The sequence below is a fragment of the Nannobrachium achirus genome (assembly GCF_963921795.1).
Source record: "Nannobrachium achirus genome assembly, chromosome: 6".
Taxonomy (NCBI): Eukaryota; Metazoa; Chordata; class Actinopteri; order Myctophiformes; family Myctophidae; genus Nannobrachium; species Nannobrachium achirus.
In genome coordinates this window covers 49,912,582-49,932,416 of record NC_137815.1, presented here as the reverse complement: position 1 = coordinate 49,932,416, position 19,835 = coordinate 49,912,582, and the positions used below count along the sequence as shown (strand labels likewise).

General features: G+C 44.6%; 1 protein-coding gene across 1 annotated transcript; it reads right to left on the bottom strand.

Annotated features, from left to right (window-relative positions):
- Nucleotides 1–599: 599 nt before the first annotated feature.
- Nucleotides 600–17,520, bottom strand: LOC308287147 (protein unc-119 homolog B-like; the record flags this gene model as incomplete). Its single annotated transcript, XM_080728267.1, has 5 exons — nt 600–712; nt 1,821–1,993; nt 2,369–2,468; nt 3,286–3,399; nt 17,277–17,520. 5 exons carry the CDS (start codon nt 17,518–17,520, stop codon nt 600–602), a joined length of 744 nt encoding a protein of 247 aa, XP_080584393.1.
- Nucleotides 17,521–19,835: the final 2,315 nt, after the last annotated feature.

Sequence of the window (19,835 nt, the reverse complement as noted above, 5' to 3'; positions counted from 1 at the left end):
TTCATTTCAGCGTCAGAGTGGGTTGTGTAGAGACGGTAGCTCTAGGAAACAGCTGCTGATGACACACTGAGAAAACCACTCTCTCTGTTTGTGTGTGTGTGTGTGTGTGTGTGTGTGTGTGTGTGTGTGTGTGTGTGTGTGTGTGTGTGTGTGTGTGTGTTTAAAGTGCATACTGAGGACAGACTACTTTGGTTTGTTTGAAACATGTCCTGTTGGAAGTGGAATGGATGAATTGTCTTATGACTTTAAAAAAAATGTTCTTATTAAAACAAACAAAGAGTTTAATTCGGCTAAACAAGCTGTGCTTCTACCTGTTTGTGAGACCAGAGGCTGATATTGCAGTCTTATTGTCTCCTGCAGTATCGGAAATGGAAATGAACGCATGTTTATAAATATCAGATGTAACTCCTGTGAATGTGTCCGAGCCCTGTGCATGTATTATGTGTATATTATACAGTATGTGCATGTGTGCGTGTGCGTGTGTGTGTGTGTGTGTGTGTGTGTGTGTGTGTGTGTGTGTGTGTGTGTGTGTGTGTGCATGTGCACACCCGCGCGCGGGTGAGCCACTTCTTACACACTATCAAGCAAACCAACAGGCATCACTGTCCTCCATTATAAGCATATTCTGCTTTGTTGTGCATGACCAGTCTGTTCTCAACAAAATAAAAGCTGTCTGATCGGGTCTCGTAAGGACACTCCACCATCTGACGAACTGTAAAACACAAAAACAGAGATACTGTACATTAATGATTATCTGTGCACTCTGGGAAGAAATGTGACAGTATTACATTTACTGACCATCGTGTGCCTCTGCTTAGCTCAATGGGTAAAGCTTGACAATAACACTGCCTGGGTTTGAGGACTGATTCCCACTGGATTCACCTACAGAGTAATATCTGCAGTGTTAAGGTCTTTGCACACTGCGGGGCTTTTTCGGCCGAATATCGGGTTGAATTTCGGATCACATAAATAAAAAGTCATGAGCTGGCGGGCCAGAACATATAATGAAAGGCTAATTTAGGAAATTGATAGTTAAACATTAATGTTACTGGAACTCCAAGACAGACTGCCTTACAAGACATAGGCATCTGTGATTTAAAAAAAGAAAGATAAAAAGAATACAAGCGCATCACATACTGTATGTAATATTAACAGGCTTTTTTTCCTCCATTGATTGTGCGTTGTCATCTTGTCTTGTGAGCACTCAGTAGCTTGAGGTAGCACCCAATGCTACAAGAACAACCATCCTACCATATTGAAAATTCAACTTTGTAAAAAAGCAACAACAGTCTGTGACAACAGCACTGTGCTGCGTTTTCTTGTTTGGCTCATCGCTGTTCGCCTACTGCTGCGGGCTGCCCGGCTGAGCCATCAAGCCACACTACTGTAGCTGGTACGTTCCGTGTGCTGCTATATGATGGGCTGTGCCTACCCCTGTGGATGATCCGTTGATTCTGAATCTGTTCACTCACTATTCAGTTAGTGCTCTGTGTCCCGCGACTAAGAATCGGATCCCATCGTTCATTTAAAAGAGCCGTTCAAAAGAGCCGATTCGTTCGCGAACGTCCCATCTCTGCACTGCCTGACTCCCGCTCCCGAGTCCCCTTGAACACAAGTGTTTCGAACGAAATCAGGGGGGCCAGAAATTATTTCGGGGGGGGGCCAGTTTTGGCCTGCGGGCCGCCTATTGCCGACCCCTGCCCTATATACCGGTACTAGTGAAATAAAGACGACATGGGTTCATGCGGTTAATGATGTATTTTATCATTTCCAAAATGATTTCTGAATTTCATGGATCCAGAAAGAAACGGAGAACTCACCGAGATTCTCAGACAACTGAGGGAACTCATAGATATGCTCGCACGTATTCCGGCTGTTTGGAATACAGAAGCCGAAGTCGAAGTCAAAGCTCTTCAAAAGGTGATCTCGGAAATAGTGCCTCTCAATCATGCGGAAGTTGCTTAGAGGTCGGCTTCCGACCGTAAATTCCACCCTGCTCCAAGAGACAGCCATGGACCGAAGGATAGGAAAAAAGAAGTAGTCAAAAGCAGTACAGTTTGTGACATAACGTATAAATAATCATTAGTATCTGTTGGATTAGGACTGATTATGTCCATGGTAGACATTATCAAGAAAGGCAATTTACATTTAGAATTGCTGATTTCCATGACCAACCAGCCATTATCTATTACAGGTTGAGTTCAGACTAAGGTGTTGGTGAATGTGTTCAAATCAGCACACATAATGCTGGTCCTATTTATTTATTTATTTATTCGTATTATGCCTGGAACTATCACCTTCAGAGGTGAGTGTATCTTTTATTTTGTCAAGATATGTGAATTGAGTTGGTGATGTGTGAGGTACTCACGTGGCTCCCACAGTGCTTAGCCTTAGGAAGGCTGGAGTGAACTGGTAACGTACGAATCGCCCAGCACTGGTGTCACCCTCTCCATTCTCATCATCCTCCTCTGAGACACACAGCACAGAGATCACTTAGCACTTCCAGAACTTATGATTATTATTATTAGCCAAGCATGCACCAAAAGAAGCCTCTAGCTTACAACTTGAGCAAACTGTTGTCACCTAGTATGTCAAAGGGCCCCCCCAATCCAACTCTTGATGCTGAGTGCCAAGCAGAGAGGCATTGGGTACCATTATAGCCTTCTCTTTGGTATGACTCGGCCTGGGATTGATCTCCGACCTCTCAATCTCAGGACGGACACTCTAACTACAAGGCCACAGAGTAGAGCTTAATGCAACTATTTTTCTTTTTTGGGGAGTAAGATTTGTTTTGGGGCTTTTATGCCTTTATTTATAGGACAGTAGACTGACAGGAAATGGGGAGAGAGATGGGGAGTGACACGCAGCAATGGTTGTCGGCATCAGAGCCTATGTGGTATGGGCCTGGACCGGTGGGCCAGCGGGGCACCACGTCACGAGCTTAATGCAACTCTTGCTTACTGCCTGAACAGTCTGTTAACTGTAGAGTACAATATACTATGAAGTAGCTAATATGCATTGGTGTGTTGAAAAATTAACGTAATGTATCCAAACTCCAAAGTCATTGACGTGCATCTATGTGGTTGACTAAGAATTTACATAATTTACATGTGTAGTACATTACACATATCAACCACACACAGCACACGCACGCACACACACGCACACGCACTCTCTCTCTCTCTCTCTCTCTCTCTCTCTCCCCTTCTGTCAAATACTGCCTGGTATAACAGTGAGACACAGTACAACAACACTGCATAAGAGAGACAGCATAAGGCAGCGTACCAGTGTGCGGAGGTTTTGCAACCTCAAAAAGAACAGTGTTTGACTCCAGGTCTCTGATCTTAAAGCGGATGAAGTCGATGTTAAAGACGTTGTCCTCAGGTTTACAGAGGTACCCTGCAAGAATGGCACATATTACTGTCAGTGGTTCTCAAAGTGGGGCCCCCAGGGGTCCTTGAGGGGGCTCCAGGGTGTCCCCAGCAAAATGTGTTAATATAGCATTAAAATAATTTTCAACAACTTGAAAACATACATTGGCTATTTGAAAATAGCCAATCTACAAGCTCACAACGCATCACATTGCAACACATAAAAAAATTATAACAATAACTAATTTTTAAACATGGTCAATTAAATTAAGTCACCTAATTTGCAGCAAATCACATCCTGCACGTAATTCATTACAATTCTGAACTTTGACTGGGGAGGGAGTCGAGGAGATGTATGTTATTGCTCTGAAACGAATGATCGTTATAACAATGTTCTGACCAGGACTAAAATTTCATCGTTTTAGGGGCACAGCCAATTGGCCTTTGGTGTTTTTTCTTTTGAGGGCACAAAGGCCAAATGCTAGGGCAGGAAGGCCATCAAATAGAACAAGGTTTAGTCCATTGAAAGAATGAATTGCATTTAATGGTGAAGGATGATTTTGAAATGTAGACCATCTGCGGTGAAAAGAATCTCAGCCCTGCACAAATCAAACTTACTGCATTGGTCAGGGGTCATCAACCCTTGGGCTTGTGATGGACATTTTCCTCAAAATATATTTTTTCCGGACATACAAAAGGAGTGGTCAATAATATTACCATGAATAAAATACTAAATGTATACTGTACTAGTCCAGTAGACATAATGGAGAACACATGCTGTGTTTTTAAAGAGGGAGAGTGGTTAGTCCTCATCCCTTAGATTTTGTTTTTTAAGATAGTAAGTAGGAAAGCTGAGAGGGAAGGCATAGGCCTAGATCACAGATGTCAAACTCAAGGCCCGGGGGCCAAATCAGGCCTGTGAATGAATTGTCTTCGGCCCGCGGGATGATATTTAATTACTATTAGAACTGGCCCACTGTTATAGTGCACGCGTGCAATGCCTGGGATTCAAACCAAGGTCTCCCGCATGAAAGTCCAACATCTTACCCATCAGACCAAAGGGCTATTCCTATGGACTGGGGGACATATTAGACTTTTGATGCCATCAGGCTGAGGCAGTGAGTCACTCTGTTACACATGCACCACCATAATACTACAATGCACTGCTAGTGCTTTGGCACGTATCGAGTGCCCGTGAGGTGAACAAGCCCGCGTTTAAATAAACATTGAACCAGTTCGGCCCTTGACTTTTTTTAAATTTTGGCCACCTGTCTATTTGAGTTTGTCTTCCCTGGCCTAGATGGAGCAATTTATAACCCATTTTCAAAAATTGCTTTAAAAGTCAAGTGTATTATTGTTATTATTTCCATGGCAATCTCTGAACTTTTGTTTACTTTCTTACCTTCTTCACTTTCTACTTTTTCCTAGGTGATGGCTTTGAACTTCAAAGCACTAAAGATAATTGTCAAATAACATGGTGCTTTGGTGTTTTCTTTTCAGGGCGGAGGGTTATTTATTGACGTCACGTGCACACGCCTCTAGAGGCTATTTAGAAAGAACGGATGTCAGCAGATCTAATGGTGGGAAAACAAAAAAAAAACAAAAAAAAGAAGCATTTTCTTAATTACCTTTGCATAGTTACTTAAGATTTTATTTTCTAGTTGAATTTAATTCAATTAGAAAATACAGCGCTGCAGTAGAGAAACAAATTTTGCTTTGAACAAACATTTTGATTCACACATCTCAAACAATAGCCTAAATACCACTAATGGAGCCATGTATGAGGACACACACACATGCACATGCAGTTACCGCTGGAAACCTACAGTAGGTGTTAAAGTATGCATATGAATAGAGTTAGGGTTAGGGTAGGCTACTTGGGCTTGTGGGGAGATGATGCGCTGCACACCACTCACTGGTAAACCTGGTAAACTTGTTTACCACTTGTGTGAACTGAGCGGTGGATGCTGCGCAACAACGCCTGCGTGCGTGCGTGCGGGTGAGTGTGTGTGTGTGGTGTGTGTGCGTGCGTGTGTGTGCGTGCGTGCGTGCGTGCGTGTGTTTGTGTCTATGTGTGTGTGTGTGTGTGTGTGTGTGTGTGTGCGTGCGTGCGTGCGTGCGTGCGTGCGTGCGTGCGTGTGTGCGTGTGTGTGTGACTCAACAGTGCCACTGTGGTTTTTTGATTAATTGAGTATTTTATTAGAGTCACTCTGAGGAGCGATTGACCACCGCTCAAAAACATGAGAACAAATGGTCAGGGTAAGTCTGCATGGTGGTCAAAACTAAGTACTACGGGGTAAGGTTGAGTCTGAAGCGATGAGTCTTCAAAGATGGCCAAACGGTAACATTCTCCATGTTAATGCATGAACCCTATAGCGTCCCACCTGTTCTGGGCTGAACATACAACGAAAACAACTGATCTATAATTAAGCCCTCAACACGGCACCTTGCGATTGTGAGCAACGCTTTGTGAGCTTATAGATCAGCTTTTTTGTGGCGTGTTGTGATCTTGTAGATCAGCTGTAATCGACAATGACATTTGATGCAAAGGGAAATACTAGTACCGCTATTATAGAGCCCGGGACTCCGGCTAACTGAGTATATAGTAGGGTTTAAATGGTTTTAATTCAGAGAGTGTAGAAATAATCAAATGGTAATCAAATGGACCCACCTGTGTATTGTACACTCTCCGTCTTCGAGTTAAGTTACTATTCACCATTTGACCAATGACACCTAGCTGATCTCAGAAAATAAGTCAGTGAAACTTTTATTCAAACAGTTTTTCATTAGTGTAATGAGCACGTTTCCTCTTATCTAATATCCTCAGTTGATGCAGAGGAGATTGACACTGGAGCAGGGTGCTAGTACAAAATATTATGACTTCATTATGTAATAGTGGCCCGACTCACATTAACAGCCAGTATAAACTACTGGTACTCTTGTCAACACCTTATTTCTTGGATTTGCAAATAAATAATTATGTTACACCCTTTTGGATTCAAGTGTATTATTTAAGTATTATCATTAGCATTTCCATATATATATATATAAGACTTCCGACAACGCCACCTCTATAAAAGAGGAAAAGGAGATATATAGTAATAACCCTTCTTAGACACACAGGTACGTTTTTCAGGTAACCAGAGCAATATAAACCCAGGAGAGAATGAGACCGGACACAGTATTTGGAAAAAGTATAACAAAGTTTATTATCTAAAATACAGGGGCTTCTATACGCCAGTAAAAACAATGCAAAAACAAAATAAAAGAACCCTATCACTCCTATGGCGCCTCTAACTAAAAACTACAAAACAACCAACAATAAAACCAACAACCCGGGTAACTTTCTCCCTTATCAAACCCCCCCGCACAAATAAAGTGCGGGTGCAATATTTGCCGTTAGCAATTAGGGCTGGTTATATAATAATAATAATATTGCACTTAATGCGATTCAGTAGGGACGTGTGGTAGATATCTACGTTATACACAGGAATAGGTGAAGGCAGGTATAATAATAATAGTAATAACAATGATAATGGAAATCAAAGTGAGTGCAAGGTGTGGAGGGACACAGCAACTCTTCGGTAACGTCTACTTCATAGGCCCACGCATCTGCGAACAAGGAAAATAGGCCAGTATCCTCGTATACTTCAATTCATTGGCACAACTTCAGGTCAGTGGCTCGAATAGACAATGGTGCTCAGATGGGATACTCACAACCAGGCAGCCAAGTGGCTGCCAGTGCGGGTAGTACGCACGACACCACTGTCACCACTCCGACCCCTCTCGTCAGCTCAGATAGAGCGGCTCGTCTCGGCTCGTCTGGATCCGGGTAGATGGTCCGCGGGAACACTGCTGGTTCTGCTGGGCCACCGTGTTGCTGGATCACTGCGTCGCACTGTAGAGCTCACTCATTGCCGTCATCAAGGTTTCTTAGTTAAGGTTTACTCATGCTTCTCATCAGTCTCTCATATCGCCAGTTCCTCCTCCCGTTCACCTGCCTCTGCCTTCACACACACGTCCGTCTCCTTCCTCGTTCTCCGACAGAGTGACTGAGTCCCACTTATAAAGGCCGCCCCCTTTCCTGCGCCAGTCTCTCATTGGCCAGGACGGACGTCAGTCCCTTCACATTGGTCTAGTCCGGGCCACTAGTTAGCCTATCAGCCCCGCTCGCACACACACATACTAGAAGTGGAGTTTCATTCAGGGAGAAATAGCATTATTACAACATAACAAATAAAAATGTATTAGGGGAAACATATAAAACAAGCATTAGAATAAAGAAAGAATAATAAAATACAAGAGTTTCCAAAGAAAATACATTTTAACGAAAAAAAAGAAATAACGCTGTCGTCCACCCCCTCACACTCCCCCCTACTTGATCGTTAGCAGTCCCTGCAACTAGTTCAACCAGGGCTATACCGCTGTGGTGGCTGCCCCAAATTAACCCGCCCCGAACGGCGCGGAGCCGTGGGAAAGAACCCATAACACTGCCTCCACATCGGTCCAGGCACTGGGGCCGGAGACGCCGGCTCGGCGCCCACAACCACCTCACGAGGCGCTACACATACTTTTAGAGCGTTCCGGTGTACTGTTCGATCCCGCCCGCCTTTCTCTGGACGAATCCTATACACCACCCCAGCATCTCCTACTGTTTCTAACACCACAAACGGCTCCGGGTCCCACCAAGAAGCCAGTTTCCCTTGGCCTTGTCTGTTGCGGTTCCTCACCCACACTCGCTCACCCGGCACCAACGGTGGGATACCCGCCCGTTTGTCATACATACGTTTCCTCTGCTCAGCCATGCCTTTCATCCTCTGCCCTGTAGTACGATAAGCATCAGTTAGTTTACGTCGATGATCATGGACCCAGTCTCCCACGGTAAGCCTATTTTGTTGAGCTTGTACTCCTAGTTCGACATCTACGGGGCGGCGCAGGTGACGACCAAACATCAAAAACGTTGGGGCATAGCCAGTGGCACTGTGAGGAGTGTTGTTATAAGCGTGCACTAGTTCGGGGAGATGCTCAGGCCATCGCCCGTGTTTGTCAGCATCCAGAGAACGCAACAGATTGAGTAGGGTTTGATTAAATCGTTCCGCGCCACCATTTCCGGCCGGCCAATAAGGCGTCGTACGGCTCTTAGTAATACCATAATTATTACATAATTGCTGCATAAGAGCAGACTCGAAATTGGCCCCCCTGTCCGAGTGAAAACGAGCCGGACATCCGAACGGCTGTATTACATGGGTCCATAACGCACGAACAGTGGTCTGAGCAGTTTGGTCACGTGTCGGAATAGCCCAACTATATTTAGTGAATAAGTCAGTGGCTACCAGGATATTCTGACAAGGGTCGGCCGGCCGCCCTAACGTAAGGAAATCGATAGCCACCACCTCTAGAGGATAGGAGACTTCAAACGGCTGTAAAGGGGCCCTGGGCTCAATCCTAGTTTTCTGCAAGCCACAATTAACGCACCCCTGATGGAAGCGGCGTACCTCCCCCTCCATGCCGTGCCAGTAGAGCCGTCGTCGGAGCTGCACTAGAGTCCTATCCACCCCAGCGTGCGCAGCGGCCACATGCATCTCTCTCCATGCCTCCTCTTTCCTGGAATTGGGACAGACAATCTGTAAGTATTCTTCTTGTGTATAAGGGTCAGTCACCTGACGATACAATACCCCCCCTTCCGCTCGCAGCTTCGTCCACTGCCGTAATAACTGGGCCGCCCCTCTCGTCCAACTCCTCTTCTCAGATAGGGTGGGGTGCACGCCCCTCTGTACACACCGCATCACCGTTTGGATATCCTCATCCTGCTCCTGTGCTCTCTGCCACTCACCACCCCAGGCGCTATTTGTCGCTGCAGGCGTTAGCTCCACCGTCGCAACTGTCCCAGTGTGGACGGGAAACCTGGACAAAGCGTCAGCGTTAGCATTATTCTTGCCTGGGCGGTACTTGATATCAAACGTGAACGACGCCAGTTGCGCCGCCCACCGCTGTTCTATGGCTCCCAACCGAGCTGTCTGGAGATGCGCCACCGGGTTATTGTCTGTGAAGATAGTGAAATGAGCTCCAGCCAAGTAATCTTTAAACTTTTCAGTTACAGCCCATTTAAGAGCCAACAATTCCAATTTAACTAGTTCACAGCCAAATCGCCTTCCATCGCCATTTTGAGGAGGGTGAGGCAGCCAGATCGCCAAACGTCGCCTTGGGGATCATTTTCTGATCATTTTGGTATTTTTTTGACATTTTTTGAGCTATAAATGACCTTTCTAGCTTAATTTTAGTCTAAAGTTACATATTCGAAGGAAGTGACATCATCGATGACGTAACCCGGAAGTCGTTCGGCCATAACATAGAATGGGCCTTTTTACAGCATTGAATGTTGACGTTTTTCTTATCAAACTTTACCATTTTTAGACCGATTTTCATTCGGAAAAAAATGGCTGGACTGACAGATTGGTCACTCAAGAGCAAAAACGAGTGTAAATGGCATGCGCACGACGTTCGGATCGTGTTTTATAGCTCCCGTTCGGCGGACCGGGAGACATAATGGCCGCCAATGGGCGCCGCCATTATGGGTCTACTGCTGTCCACTCGCTAGTCCAGACTCTAGGAGATTATCGTTGGGCACACTCTAGTGGATAGTACTAGTACTACATTCTACAACAATATGATCCCTGTTGGGTTAGATTAAAGCTAACTTGGAAATTAATAAAATTCCTGGCAGTATAGGCGCACAAGCCTATTGTAAATGGCTGGGAGAGAGTTAAAGGAACTATAATTAGCATCATTTTGTTCAGTCGGGTGCAGACTGCGGCTTGCATAGGCGATAACTCGCTCTTTTCCATCTTGTACTTGAGCTAGCACGGCGCCTAACCCTTGGTTACTTGCATCGGTATACACCACGAAAGGCTTGTCATAGTCCGCATATGCCAGCACAGGAGCCTGAGTGAGGGCACCTTTTAACGCATCGAATGAAGCCTGACATTCGGTGGTCCATATAATCGGCTGCTGTGAGGACTTATTTTCAACTGGGATTCCAATTAATAAATTATTTAATGGCCGTGCAAGGGCAGCGAAGCCCTCCACGAAGCGGCGGTAATAACCCGCGAGGCCCAGGAACGCACGAACCTCCCGTACAGTCGTCGGAATGGGCCAGCCCCGGACCGCCACTAACTTGTCTGGGTCCGGCCGCACTCCTGCTCGGTCCACAACGTGGCCCAGAAACTTCACCTCACGTTGCAGCAGCTTGCACTTGTCCAGGCGTAGTTTTAGCCCGTGTTTCCATAACCGCTGGAACACTCGATCCAGATGCTGTAGATGAGAGCAGAAATCAGGGGAGTATATAATAATATCATCTAAATAGACTAATAATGACTCGGCCACTTGGCCACTTAAACAGTGCTGCATAAGTCTCTGGAATGTGGCTGGTGCATTACACAGCCCAAAGGGCATTCGTTTAAACTCAAACAACCCCAAAGGGGTAGTAAAGGCAGTCTTTTCTTGATCCTTTGGATCCATGCTCACCTGCCAATATCCGCTGGCTAAATCAAGAGTCGAGAACCACTGGGCCTTAGTCAGGCTCGTCAACGTCTCTTCAATGCGCGGCAGGGGAAACGCATCTTTATGCGTCACTGCATTCAGCTTACGGTAGTCGACACAGAACCTCCAGCTGCCATCCTTCTTCTTCACCAGGACGATCGGCGCGGCCCACGGGCTACAGCTCTCAGTGATCACTCCCTTGTCCATCATGTCACTTAACAAGATCTTCATTTCTTTATACATGGCGGGCGGCAGCGGGCGGTGTCGCTCACGAATGGGCGCAGCGTCACCGGTATGGATCTGGTGTTGGACCGCCTCCGTCTGTCCGAAATCTTCATCGTGTACAGCAAACACCTTCTCCCACTTCGTCAGCATGGACTGCAGTTCCTCTTGGTACCCCTCGGGCAAATCGGCTCGATCAGCTAGCCCTTGGAGTTCCTGGGACAGAGTGCGCACGGGCCCGTCCTCTGCGGCACTCACCAAGGCGACCTCCACCAGGCCATCAGCGGACATGGACAGACTCAGGTCTCGGTCCCCCCTGACATCAGCATCTTGGACCGGATACAATTTTCCCAATTTCTGATATCGGCCCACGGTGACACTATAAGGGAAGGGATTACAGAGGCGAATAGGAACCCGCCCACCCCTTACAGTGACTAAAGCGCGCGCCACCCCCAGCTGGTTCGTATCCGGCAAGGCCTCAACTAGGGCCTCATAGTCAGTTCCTCTTGGGCCCTGGCGCGTGCGCCCCCATACGACCACTTCACTTCTGGCAGGGACTCGTATCTTCTGACGGCGAACAGGCCACACATAACCCAGGGACCCATCAGCATTCGTCACCGTTTCGATTCGTTGACAGGCAGCGAATGCATCTCTCCACACGGAATTTGCTTGGCTTGGGGGAAAAGCAGCCCTCCCAGGCCATTTAAACAGAGTACGCCAGCATGCACTTATTACATTCATGCCAACAATGAGTGTTCATCTTTAACAATCACGACCCCCCTCCCCGGGACTTGTACCCCCTCTAATTCCAGGTCAAATACCGCGTAACTAGTGTAGGGTATGTCGAGGCCGTTCGCTGCTCTTAATTTAAAAACGAGCGGACTCGTTCCTAAATTAGTTTGAGAAAAGTGCTCGTCAAATAAACTTTGTTGCATCAAAGTGACTTGTGACCCCGTATCGAGCAACCCTCGTAATCGAACGCTCCCCATCGTCACATGAACCGTGGGACATTGCCCAATAAACACATCATTGGCCCGGGTTCGTGGTACAGATAAACCGGCTCCTGTCGCCTGGACCTCTGCGACAGGATAATTTAGTTTAACGGCGGCTGGCCATTCGCACACCATCTAGCTATATGGCCGGGCTGCTTACACTGTCGGCAAATGGGCCTCCCCTCTCCATCCCACTCGTTTCTCTGCGGTGGCCCATAGCGGCGTGCCGGCGGCCCGTAAGCTGGCTGTGGTGGCGCGTAGGACGGCTGCGGTGGCGGCGGTGTGGGACGTACAGCTGGAGCGGCGGCTTGCATGAGCGGTCGGATTTCGTTCATCAATTCCTTCGTAAACCCCTTCATCTGTGTTTTGACATCCTCCATTATCTCTCGCTTCAGTTCCTCTCTCCAAGCAGAGGTCTGTGGTGGCACAGGGACAGTTACTGGGTTAATAGCATGACAAGCAATTTCAGTAGATGGCGTACCTCCATGTTCCATATCCAAGGTCAAGGCCTCCTGTCGTAATGCGGTGAAGTCCTCATCGGGGTGACGGCGAGCATATATGCGCAGGGCTTGGCCAAGTGGGCCCTCAGCCAACCCCTGGAGAAACTGATCTCGGAGAACGGCTTCAGAGGGGGCTGTAGTGGCATCGTATCGTCGTAACCCACAAAACAGTTCTCTAAGCCTTAAAATAAATGCATTAACATTTTCCCCCGGCCGCTGTGTACAACTATAAAACTGCGAGCGTACCTTTGAGACAGGAACCGTTTCTTTATACACACTGTCTAAATAAGTAAAGAGTTTTTCTACAGTGTCTCGCTCTCCGTCCTCCAACACATTAACCTGCCGCTTAGCCTCGTCTGTCAAGGTTTGTAATAAGATAGCAACTTTTTTAACTTCGGTGACATCTTGGGTGCTCAATAGCCCCTTAATCTGTACTCTCCATTCTCTATATTTAGTTTCGCCCTCCGTACCTCCAAACGTTGGCAGCCATGGGGCGCCTGGATATACCGGCATCATCATCATTACGAACCACAAGTTTAAGTCACACACAATTGTTCAGTCTCTCCTTTATATTGCTCTGTACCCGATCCTGCCGACCCACGTCAAATGTAATAGTGGCCCGACTCACATTAACAGCCAGTATAAACTGGTACTCTTGTCAACACCTTATTTCTTGGATTTGCAAATAAATAATTATGTTACACCCTTTTGGATTCAAGTGTATTATTTAAGTATTATCATTAGCATTTCCATATATATATATATAAGACTTCCGACAACGCCACCTCTATAAAAGAGGAAAAGGAGATATATAGTAATAACCCTTCTTAGACACACAGGTACGTTTTTCAGGTAACCAGAGCAATATAAACCCAGGAGAGAATGAGACCGGACACAGTATTTGGAAAAAGTATAACAAAGTTTATTATCTAAAATACAGGGGCTTCTATACGCCAGTAAAAACAATGCAAAAACAAAATAAAAGAACCCTATCACTCCTATGGCGCCTCTAACTAAAAACTACAAAACAACCAACAATAAAACCAACAACCCGGGTAACTTTCTCCCTTATCAAACCCCCCCGCACAAATAAAGTGCGGGTGCAATATTTGCCGTTAGCAATTAGGGCTGGTTATATAATAATAATAATATTGCACTTAATGCGATTCAGTAGGGACGTGTGGTAGATATCTACGTTATACACAGGAATAGGTGAAGGCAGGTATAATAATAATAGTAATAACAATGATAATGGAAATCAAAGTGAGTGCAAGGTGTGGAGGGACACAGCAACTCTTCGGTAACGTCTACTTCATAGGCCCACGCATCTGCGAACAAGGAAAATAGGCCAGTATCCTCGTATACTTCAATTCATTGGCACAACTTCAGGTCAGTGGCTCGAATAGACAATGGTGCTCAGATGGGATACTCACAACCAGGCAGCCAAGTGGCTGCCAGTGCGGGTAGTACGCACGACACCACTGTCACCACTCCGACCCCTCTCGTCAGCTCAGATAGAGCGGCTCGTCTCGGCTCGTCTGGATCCGGGTAGATGGTCCGCGGGAACACTGCTGGTTCTGCTGGGCCACCGTGTTGCTGGATCACTGCGTCGCACTGTAGAGCTCACTCATTGCCGTCATCAAGGTTTCTTAGTTAAGGTTTACTCATGCTTCTCATCAGTCTCTCATATCGCCAGTTCCTCCTCCCGTTCACCTGCCTCTGCCTTCACACACACGTCTGTCTCCTTCCTCGTTCTCCGACAGAGTGACTGAGTCCCACTTATAAAGGCCGCCCCCTTTCCTGCGCCAGTCTCTCATTGGCCAGGAAGGACGTATTGGTCTAGTCCGGGCCACTAGTTAGCCTATCAGCCCCGCTCGCACACACACATACTAGAAGTGGAGTTTCATTCAGGGAGAAATAGCATTATTACAACATAACAAATAAAAATGTATTAGGGGAAACATATAAAACAAGCATTAGAATAAAGAAAGAATAATAAAATACAAGAGTTTCCAAAGAAAATACATTTAAACGAAAAAAAAGAAATAACGCTGTCGTCCACCCCCTCACAATTATGTTTTGAAGTCATTCAAAAGCTGCTCCAGTGTCAATCTCCTCTGTTGTCCCTGTGAAGCATCAAACTGAGATACTCCATTCTAACAGACCGAAACGTTGTTATTCCCATTAAAACTTTTTTAATTGCATTTGAAGACAGTGTGCGGGAGTTTTCTTCTCTTACGCACCTGTTACCTTCGTAGGTGTACAAATAAAAAGACTTGCTTTGTATTAGTCCTCTACAAATAAAAAAATATGTTATGAAATACATTAAATACAGTGGAAAGATTCTGCAATCGAATCAAACTTGAGCGACAATGGCGAAGTGTCCACCTTGACATTTCTATATAACAGACATAGACTGCTGTCACAAGGTCACTTGAAACATACATTATTCAGACAAGAGAGCAAGGTCATAACCATACTCAAAAAGCTGTCCAACCAGAAGAGGACAGGTGATGACTTATGTTGATCCTCAATCAAATGCTACCACTGAATGTTTCCCCCTGCCAACAAAGACCAAAGATGATAGTAGAATCCAGGTAGTGTTTTGACCGCCATGATCTCCCATCTTCCATGAAGGAGGCCACATGGAAGAGATGCCAGGGTGGCAAGCCCTCAACTACTTATCATGTGGAGAAGACAGGACACCAATGGGAAAGTGTCAGTAAAATACGTTTCTGTCAAGTACCAGCACTAAAGATGAGCAGAATATTTGCAGCAAACCCTCCAACACTTTCAGGGGAAACCCCAGGTTTTCATGGTAACGAAAGGCAGGATATCCACTCAAATTGTATTTCAACAGCTTGCAAGAAGAGATTTACGTGGATATTACAGCACAGTCTGCATGCTGTGGGAAGTGGTTCTCTGCAATCTGGCGTGGGAAACAAGAAATGCATAATCCCACTGGAAACAATAGTGCAGGTATAGTTGGTACAGGGAAACCTGCAGCAATCAGAGGGAGGAGGAGGAGTTTGTATACGTTGAAGGGAAACTGGATGTTCATTCATTAATTAACAACTTCCTTTGTTGAGTCCCCGTTCTATACGTGGTCAGATACTTTTTCACTCTACACCAAATCTCTTCACTAAAAATAGCTGATCCACAAATTCACATCGTGTCACAACGTGAGGTGTTGCGAGCTTGTAGATTATGCAATTTGCTGAATGTTTACCCAAGAATAGGCATGCGGTTCATGTGGTTAAATAAGTGAATGAAAGAGAATGAATAATTGCCACCTTGAGTGTCACCGATTTAGCGAAAATTCTGGCCTGGGCCCATTGACTAATTAATTTGGTGGTCCTTGACACGAAAACGTTTGAGAACCACTGCTGTTGGCTGTGTAGTCAAGAGTTTCAGTGATTCACAAGACTTTCTATTAGTGCCCATATTATATGGGCACTAATAGAAAGTCTATATGGGCCATATAATGTTAATATCAGTGTGAGGTGTGACAAAACCATAGCATATATCAAGGTAGACTATAGAGCATCGCAGCGGAAGTCGATGCCTGGGGTCACTTTCACTTTCACCATTCATTTTCGCCATAGACTTTTACAAAAATATGTATAACAATTATGTTAAGCCTCGAACCAAGCCATCCAGGATAGAGGTGAATCATGACCATATAACCTTTGATCCTATGTGAAAACATATTTTAATATTACATTATTTGATATACTACATTTAATAACTACCCTTTGTTTAGCGATTTTCAAAATGTTCTTTTCATAGAAAAAAAGGTTATATGATCATGATTCACCTCCATCCTGGATGGCTTGGTTCGAGGCTTAACATAATTGTTATAAATATTTTTGTAAAAGTCTATGGCGAAAATGAATGGTGAAAGTGAAAGTGACCCCAGGCATCCACTTCCGCTGCGATGCTCTATTATGACCTTTTAATCTAGAGTTAGTTTATCAAACAGTATTGTTTTATTATTTGTTGTTGCTAAATGCCTAAATTGTAAATTCTAAAGTCAAATGCTGTAGGCCAGGGGTTCTCAAACTTTTTTAGGCCGTGACCCACAAAATAAACATAAATTAACTGGGGACCCCCACCCTGACAAGCACTTGGAATATTACATATTTAATGTGACTCGGTTCCACAGATAAATATTGTGGAAATAGCAGATTTTGTGAGCATGAAGAATAGATCTTCTATTTTCACAATGTTCGCCTCTTGCTTAGGCTACTTAATATTTGCCAGTTTGACCAGTTATTAAAAGGTATTAAAAACGCTCTTGAAAATCCTTAAATTGTCACTTTATAAATGTGCAGATACCCTGGTGTATACACTTATGTTGGTTTGTTTACCGTTGAGTGAGACATTTTTTTTTAATATTAAAGCTAGCTAATCATCTGGGGACCCAACAAAATAATTTGGGGACCCCTTGGGGTCCCGACCTCAAGTTTGAGAACCAATCCTGTAGGCAACATATTAGGCTACTTCATAGCATAGGCTATTCTAGATTGGGCGCCACAACCCACAACACTTCAATAACTTTAATCTTCTGTTATTAGCTAAGGGCCAATCAGAATGAAAAGAAAAAAATAGCCCCTATTAAAGTGAAAACATTAATTGTATCATCATCCTACCTCTTGTAGCTACCCTTAATCCTAAAACATCTTCGGGCGTGATGATGTGTCCACTCTGTGCACGAAGGTCTTCTTCTGTAACAGGCTTGATGTCCACCTTGCTCCTTCTGGACCTTTTCAGCACACCTCCTCCTCCGCTGGGCTTTCTGTCCCTCGGGGGAGTCGCCGTGCTGTGCCCACCGCTGGGGACGTTCATGTCAGCAGCAACAGGTGCGTCACTGCAGGCCTTGGCTCCTCCGCTCATGATAATAACACCTTTAACTCTATGGACAGCCTAACACGCACCTGTCGCTCTTTATCTGTGGCGTAGGCTATCCGCTCTTGTCTTTCGATTAAATAATGCCAGAAAATGGCGTCGCACATGTCGATCGCTGTCAGTGGACGGTCAAGCAAGCTCTTGTTTTTGTAAGCGCATGCTGAACAGTTGCCATGACAACAACTCGTCCAGGCCACAGAGCCACAGAGCGAGCGAGCTAGGAGAGTCCTTGCTTAAAACCTCCACTAGAGGGCGGGGAGGCCTTTCTTTTGTCCATCTGTGGTCCAAAATGGACTTTTCCATATTATATGGCCCTCCTCCTCCACCCTCTCACTCTGTCCTGTGATGGAAGAAGGACTCGCATGTTTTACTGCAATGTAGATATATACTCTGTTACAAACTTACAAGTAGAAGTCCTGTATTCAAAGTTTACTTGAGTAAAAGTAGGCTACAAAAGTATTCACAAGTTTTCAACTGCATAAATTGTATAAAAAATCTTTTGAAAATAGGCTTAGCTACTTCAAATGGCCTAAACCTAGGGTTGAAGTGGCACTGGTTAATGTATGTTTTGTAATGATAATAAAAATCTACAAAGTAACTAGTAACTAAAGTTTTCAAATAGGCCTAATTATAGTGGAGTGAAAGTAGGCGTACAATATTTACCTAAAAGTACTGAAAATTGGGAATACTCCACTAAAGTAAAAGTACCTCAAAATTGTACTTAAGTACTGTAGGCTACTTAAGTAAATGTACTTAGTTACTTCTTTCCACCACTGCATATGGCCCTCCACCGGCCCTCTCACTCTGTCACTGTTTCCAGAGTTTACAATCACATAAGGCTATTAAAACTATTCTGAGACTGCTCTATTTTGAGCCTATATTGTCTTCTGATCTTGTAAATACCATTTATTCTTGCATTGTGTTTTATTTTATGACTGTTTTCCTGATGATATATTCTGCATAGTAGGCCTACTGTGTTCTATCTATCCTTTTTAGTTGACCTTGCAGTGTAGGCCTACTGTCACTGTAGTGCAAACTTCTAATAACTTCTTCAATCAATCAACCAATCAATCAATCAATCAATCAATCAATCAATCAATCATCATTATCAGATTTAAATTTATCTTCCAACTTCTTGTTTAGGCAGGCCTGTGCCAAAATGAAGCTACAGGTTTTGTAATTAATTAACAATTAATGTATAATATTTTATAAATATTAGACCTTAATTGTCGAATGTCTAAGCATCTTCTAATTATGTTTAGCCTTCTTTACTTTATACTGAAAAACATATAGGCCTAGGCTATATTTACCCCAAGTCAAATTAATTGTGTGTTTCTTTTTTTCTTTTTTTACAGAAATATCCCAAAGCTAAAACTGGCACACACAATTCACATTTGTATTGTAAATAATTAGTTTGCAACGCAAATTCTTGGGCCAAAAATACAGGTGCTATTCAAATATGAGGATGAACTTTTATGAATGGCAGGCAGCAGGACATGCATCCGGCTGTCAAGCTGCAAGCACAGGCCAGGTAAGTAACCTGACTAACCTCTAACTATTATTAAAATGCAACGAGCAGTGAAATTGATTTCCTTCCTGATCACTGTCCGTAAACTGATTGTGCGTGTGTCTCAAGAAGAACTCGTTTGTCAACTCAGTGAGCAGCAGCAGCAACAGCAGCAACAGCAGCATGGCTCAACTAGGAGGAGGAGCCCTGAAATCTGGATCGACCTCAACTTGGCTCGACCTTAACTGGGTGTTGAGCAGTTTAGCCAATTTACTCACGTATGTCTACACAAACGTTCAAATTTCAAAAATAGAGTGCTTACTGAAGGCTCACGGATGTCACAATGTGGTTCGCTTAAGCAGAATTACCCTTATGTTCCGTATTGTTTTAATAAAAAGCATTTTAATCCGATCGGCGGGCATTTTCTCAGACTTTTCTCAACGTGACCCTATCGGTTGAGAGGTGTACTACTGCAGTCTCTGATACATTAAAACACCTTTTAAATAATTTGGCGACAGATCGGATTAAAACGCTTCTTATTAAACAATGGGGGTAATTTTGCTTGAGCGTACCATATTGTGACATCTGTAAGCCTTCAGTAAGCACGTTATGTTTTAAATTTCAACGTTTTTGTAGACGTACGTGGCAAATTGGCTACTTTGCTTAGCAAGAGGTTGAGGTCGATCCATGACGGTCGTGAGATACGACCGTCATGTTTCAGGGCTAGAGTAGAGGAGGAGGAGGGAGTGTCTCTCAGTGATCTCAGAGGGACTGACTGGCGCTTGTTGTGGCACAA